Source organism: Schistocerca gregaria, chromosome 6 (assembly GCF_023897955.1).
Source record: "Schistocerca gregaria isolate iqSchGreg1 chromosome 6, iqSchGreg1.2, whole genome shotgun sequence".
NCBI lineage: Eukaryota > Metazoa > Arthropoda > Insecta > Orthoptera > Acrididae > Schistocerca > Schistocerca gregaria.
Window position 1 is genome coordinate 303,910,465 of NC_064925.1, and position 6,801 is coordinate 303,917,265.

At 35.2% G+C, this 6,801-nt stretch overlaps 1 protein-coding gene across 2 annotated transcripts in view; it reads left to right on the forward strand.

Annotated features, from left to right (window-relative positions):
* LOC126278434 (kinesin-like protein CG14535) overlaps positions 1-4,422 on the forward strand; it is a 1,017,611-nt gene extending 1,013,189 nt beyond the window's left edge. For both annotated transcript variants that reach the window (XM_049978552.1, XM_049978551.1), the window contains one exon: positions 1,504-4,422. In XM_049978552.1, coding sequence (XP_049834509.1) covers positions 1,504-1,676 — 173 coding nt within the window. In that variant the 3' untranslated portion in view covers positions 1,677-4,422. The remainder of the gene's footprint in view (positions 1-1,503) is intronic.
* The last annotated feature ends 2,379 nt before the right edge of the window (positions 4,423-6,801 follow it).

Genomic DNA, 6,801 nt, shown 5'->3' on the forward strand with positions numbered 1-6,801 from the left:
ATGAGACATTCACACTTCTTTGCCATTGGAATATTCTTGCCATTTAATTATTTATTTATTTATTTACTTATTTGTTCATCCTTTGATAGTTTTGATAGTGAAATTGGATACATCAGGATATATATCAATGTTTTACAAAGTCTTGGGTAAGTGCATAAAAAGACATAAATATACGCTAATTTCTAGATGTTTGTAAAAGAGATTTTTTTACAGCATGTAGATAAGGTTACAAACATACCTACACAGATTAGTATCAGATGTAGTTAAGAAAATACATACTACTGTGCACAGATACTGTGGCCAGCACAATGTCCTTACATTATTTACATGGAATTTCCACGAGAATTTCTTTTTAGGAATTTTGTATACTTGTGTCAAAGAACTTTACATGGTTTTACTTGCACCTAAGAACTCCTTTGCATTCTGATAACAGTCCAAGACCAAATAACATCTTACATTTTGTTTGAAAGCAGACTGTTTTTAAGTTCTTTATGCTGCTTGGAAGTTTGTTGTAGAATATACATCCATAAATTTTAGGTTCTCTGTTACTTAAGTCTGTTTGTAAACATGTAGTAGTTTTCTTTGTACCCAGTGCTGTACTTACATATATTTTTGTTCATCATAGCAATGCAGTTTATTTTTAAGGACATAATAGCTTCATGTATATTCATAGCAGGCACTGTCAGTAATTACAATTACGTTCAGTAAATCATTTTGAAACTTGGAGGAAGGCAACAGAATACCTCCTCCAATAGAACCATTCCCAGTAAATCATTATGGTGTCTAAATCAACCTTCGAGTTGATGACAGTTTTACCTGAAGACAACAGACAGTTGTTGATGTGCAACAGTCATTTTAATAATTTTTAAATAACCAGTAAATATTTTCTCTCTTTAATATTTTTAAACTATACTTGTATATACATTCAAAGGCTTCCACAGTCTGTGTCATTGTGAATAAAATTCTTTTGCACCTTAGGCCACGTTATTTTGAAACCAAAACTACCATATTATTGAAACTGATGTTTTGGTCATCTTTGTAGTGGTCTCCTTCAGAGCAATTACACTACTGGCATCTGAGGTTGGTTTTATATATTTTTATAAATGCTTTCAGCTGAGTGCAGCCATTGTCTTGTTGCCATCCAGTTCCTTGTACAGATGGGTGACAAAATAAATTTACAATAAATGAGGAAAAAGATCTTAGCCACCTGTCATTTTCAAAACCTTTTTGATAAGTCTCATAGATTTTTCTTTACTAAGTTCTGTTTGAATTGATTGCAAAAAATGAGTGTGAAGTAAGTTAACTCAGGGGAGGGGAGCATCACAAACTGGTCTCTGCATTGTAGTCAAAAATCTACTTTCACTAAATTCCCAACCTGTTCATAAAATTTGCAGCCAGCCTTGAATGTTGAGGATATATATATATGCCTCCATGTATGTGATGTGATCTTACAGTAATTTTTTTTCTGTTTTGCTCATTCACTGTTTCCTTTTTTGTATACAGTTCACGTGGAGGCAAGCATGGACCAACGTGACCCAGCATTCGTAGAAGCTCTGGAGAGGGAAACAGACATCCTTCGCAAACGTGTTGATGCCTGCAAATCGCGCGTGATGTTTGTCACCTGTTTTGACTGTGTGCCGCGTACATCAGCTTCAGATGACTCGAGCAGTTCATGAAACGAACATTCATCCCAATAGCTGGATGGACATCAGACTGTGTTGGACTCTTCAGTGATTACTGCGAGTGTTTGTTTACAAAAAGACAGTGTAAGCAGTGTTTGATGAACCATGACTGAATGCATTACTGAGCTGTCCAAATTTCAGAAATATTTCACATGCCTAGGTGTTTCCTTTTAAACTTTGCCCATTTTTCACAAAACTCTTAATAGTTCGAAAATGTAAAAAGGGTAATAATGCGCTTCCTGTGGCAGCACCATTCAGAATCCTCAGTTTTGATAGCTGACTCACAAGTACTTCACCAAACATCGAAATCCTCTACAAGAACCAAAATCATTCTCAGCTGCAGTGACTTTTGTTTTTTTCTTCGTGAAGAATTTATACTCTCATCTCATCCACAAATGCAACCAGGGGAATAGTTTCATAAATTACTGAGCATTATTTTCAATGAGGTAGTGTCTCTAAAACCTAGAATGTTGACAAAGGTGCACCAAAAACACTTCTGTGCCGCTGCTGATTTTCTTACACTCCAAAGTTCTGCCTTGAAATTGGAGGGCTTCAACAGCTCTCAACCAACTTTGTGGGCACCTCATATTGACAAGTTTTAGCATGTGAAGGCTACAATAGTTGACAGTTTTTTTGAGAAGCTAGACAGTGTTATTGGACCATTGAGTTGGTACACTAGCATGTAGTTCTCCTGATAGCCTTGGGGAACCTTCTAATCATATGCCCTACATCCAGCATGGAGGCTCCTCATTACATGGCCCCTATCTTCTTATCTAGCAACAAGCCATTCAGTTGCTGAGAGTGTTTATTGGTTAGTTGTACATTTTTATTTCTCTGACCAAATTTGTGGTTTCACACTCCACCAGTCTCATTTTGATATCTGTTGTTTTACCACTCAAACTTAGACTGTCTTTATATTGATATCATATCCCTTCTCTCACTATAGAACTAAATACAGTATTTGCAATTCAACACTGTCAAAAATTCTTGCTGGTCACTTCAGCCCCCTGAGCACTTTTGCTTAAATGACAAAATTAGGTGCCTCCCACTTATAAAGAATTTGCGTTTCACAAACGTTCAGGTCCTCACAAGAACTGTCACAAATGAGCTTAAGACCAAAGAAGTGAATTTTTTTTTTTTTAGTGACTTAACACAGACCCCCAAGAAACCCATCTAAAGTGAGCATATCATAAGCTGTTGTCACTCATTTGTCCCATCTGCTATGTCAAGGCACCAAAATGATTACCTAATTAAATGATAAATCACTCCATCTGCTGTGTTATTGCTTATGAGGCTCATAGTCCATCATGAAACATAATTTACATTCTGGTGGGGGGGGGGGGGGGGGGAGGACTTACAGACATACTTTCAGCTTACTGGCTCTAGTTCAGAAGTCTGTCTCTTACAGTGCCTTTTTCTTATGTATCATGATTTCCTTCTTGGGAGTGGTTCCTAGAGATGAATCTGAAATGTAACACCACTGGCACTCTTAATATGCTGTAATGATTCTGTTCAACATTCATTCAATCCTCCTTTTGTTAACAAACGGCTACTTTTATCATGCAACAGCTTTTTTTTATGATTGTGATGAAATATATGTCTGTACGACAGTAAGCTACACAATACTAAATGAATTTATTGAATGTCTGAAACTCTTTGTTACAGCCTTAGCTAAAACTCTACAGTTGTATCTAGTGTGTTTTCTCACACTCCCCACCCCATCGCCAAATTTTATCAGATTACAAACTGTGTTTACAGTATCATATGCATTTGGTAAGGTATTATATGTGTGAAAACAGCATCAGCAGGACAGAGACAAACTAAGATTACAAATTCTTTGTTTGCTGCAGATGAAGGAACTGTGATGTTTATTAATTTATAGTCCATAATATATTCAGATTCACATTTATATTCCACATAAAATTCTAAGGATATTTTACAGTCAAGAGTCAAGATGAATTCTACAGTCAGTTTGAGTATCTCTTACAGATGGTAGCCATAAGTAAATGTACAGATAGAAAATTGCATTTGCAAAACTGTACCATGATTCTATGACATGATTATTTTGTATGACAAACCATGTTTAATGTTTTATAATTGCTGATCCAAAATTTGTTTTCTGAAATACTGAGAAAGCAATGGCAAGAGCCTCTGCAACGCGACATGATGACATTGTAATGCAAACACTTCAGTTAGCTTGTGTATGGTTAAAGAATTTGTATGAAGTGTAAATAACGGCACCTGCTTGACTTTTATAATGCAGTGGGCATTTCAATATATGACAGCTATTCCATATTATAGTCATCCTCCTGAAAATCAGTTTTGTAAATCGGAAAATTATATTTGTTGATCTTATGTATCACCAAAATGCCTAAGATGATCATAGAACTGTGCATAGTGATTATGTATCTTAATATAAGTAAAGTTACTGAATGACAATCACAAGAGTACCAACTTGAGTAATATATGGGAAAGTTGCTGACATAAATAGACGCTGGTAGAAGTATGAGCATAGCAGATTTACTATGTCATGGATGCTACTTTTTCATAGGTACGTTAAAATGGGAACAAGGATGAACAGTATTCTTGAACAGGTGTACATATGGTAAATTTTGGAGACTCCATATTTATAACTTTGTAAAAATCATTCATAAATAAATTATTGTGTATTTATATGAAAGTGTGAGATATGAACTATTTGTAAAGAATAAAATTTATGGAAATACATGTATGAATTATACTCTTGGTCTTGATTTATTGTTACCTTCAATTTGTCATGCAGTTCCCAGAAAAAGCTGCCAAAACTTTTAAAATAGTTTTCCTGAGGTAATCCATATAGTCTTAGGTGCACTTCACTGTAATGCTTTTTAGGTATTTCACATACTTTGATAGATGAAAATGTAAGGACTCAATTTCACTAATTTTTATTGCAGCTGAACAATTTGTCCCACTCTTTTATTCCATCTAAATAAAATTATATCAGAAATAACTCCATTATTGCTGTCTCATGAGAAAGTATTGTATGGCGATTCAAAAAGAATCAATAGATTTCAAAAGACATTTCAAGAACTTGGCACTGCATTTAAAACCCCTGTAGCCCATCTGTCATTGAAGGATTAAGTTGTTTAGAGATCTTTGAAGATCACAGTGTCAACACAATGTAGTTAAATTATGCTGGGAACTCAAATCATTGAGATCAAGCTGTAACCATAGGAACAGTGAGTTCTCACAAGTACAACATGCCTGTGACAGTATCAGGCAGTTATACACTTTGTGTTGATAAACTGCCTTATAACATTAGCTTCAACCTCAGTTATCTTCATTTCTTGCTCAACTAATGAGAAAATAAATAAAGCTTTGTTGGGTACACTCCACAACTTTGACAAAAACAGGATAACAGCCTGTTCATTTTCTTTTGCACAGAGAGATTTTGACACAGAACTGTTAATGCCTCTATCAAATAATCTGGGAGGTTACACATCATACTGAAAAAAAAAATAGTTGTGGAAGCTTCAAATTCTTCAAAGCACAGAACACAGAAAAGTTCTTACTACAGTGTCACAACTATTACTGAAACTGATGCCAAAGCAAGATGGATGATGCCACTGAAACCTATCATCAATCGTGACATTCATGCTCTCCTTTTTCTGACAGCACATTATTTGATATATTTTAGCAACTGATTGTGGAGTTATATGACTCAAAAATTGGAAGTTTCTTTTTAAATACACTGTAATTCAAGTTATTCACATATGACATCTGTGTCTTTTTCTGGAGTGTATTCTTTGAGGAGTCATACAAAAACTGAATGATGTCTTTCTTTTTAATTAGATCCAACAACCATATATGAATATTAGGAACTTGAATTTGTGACATTATGACAACTGATTAAGGACATTATTCTTGTCTGGGTGAAAATGACTATGCAGTAACTTTTTGTAGGACATTGTCACCAATTTCCCACTGACTATTTGAAGAGAGAAGTAGACCTGGCCCTCACATCCGAGATTAATGTGTCTCAATGAAAATTCAGTTTTTAATGTATTGCTGGACCAAGAGAGTATAGAATACTGTGACTGTTATTCAGTGTTCTTTATACAGTCTTGTGGACTGAAGAAATTGTCCACATAGACATATATCCAAACCAGGATTCAGTTAATGAGTGGCAGTGACACAGGGTCACAGAGAAAGAGATACTAAATGAAATCTGAGCTGATGTCCAGAGTTTGTGAGCAGTTTCTCAATATATTTTGAACTAGGCAAGATATGTTCAACAATCACTCAAACAGAATGGCTCCTCCTTGGCAATCAGCATGTATTCTGAAAACATTGGTCATGTGCAAACCAACTTGCACTTTCTCACATGACGTACTGAAGGCTTCAGATCAAAGCAGTCAGGTAGATGCAGTATTTCTTGATTTCCAAAAAGCATTTGACTCAGTACCACACCTATATTTACTGTCAAAAGTACAATCATATGCAGTATCAAATTAAATTTGTAAGTGTACTGAGGACTTTTTGTTACAGAGGACACAACATTTTATCTTGGATGGAAAGTCATCATCAGGTGTAGAATTAACTTCAGATATACCCTAGGGAAGTGTGTTGGGACCCTTGCTATTCATGTTGCACATTAATGACCCTCCAGATAATATTAACAGTAACCTCAGACTTTTTGATGATGATGCTTTTATCTATAATGAAGTATTTCTGAAAGAAGCTGGATAAATATTCAGTCCGATCTTGATAATATTTCAAAGTTGTACAAATATTGGCAACTTGTTTTAAATAATCAAAAATTTAAAACTGTGCACTTCACAGAAAGAGAAAACATAGTATCCTATGACATAATGTCAATGAGTCACTGTTAGAATTGAGCAACTCATACTAATACCTGGCCATAATACATTATAGGAATATGAAATGGAATGATCACAAAGGCTCAGTTGTGGGTAAAGCAGGTGGCAGACTCTGATTTTGTTGGTAGAATATTAGGGAAGTGCAGTTGGTGTATAAAGGAGGTTGCTTACAAATCACTCAAGTGACCAGTTCTATAATATTGCTCAAGTGTGTGGGGCCCATACCAAATAGGACTGACGGGGGATATTGAACATATACG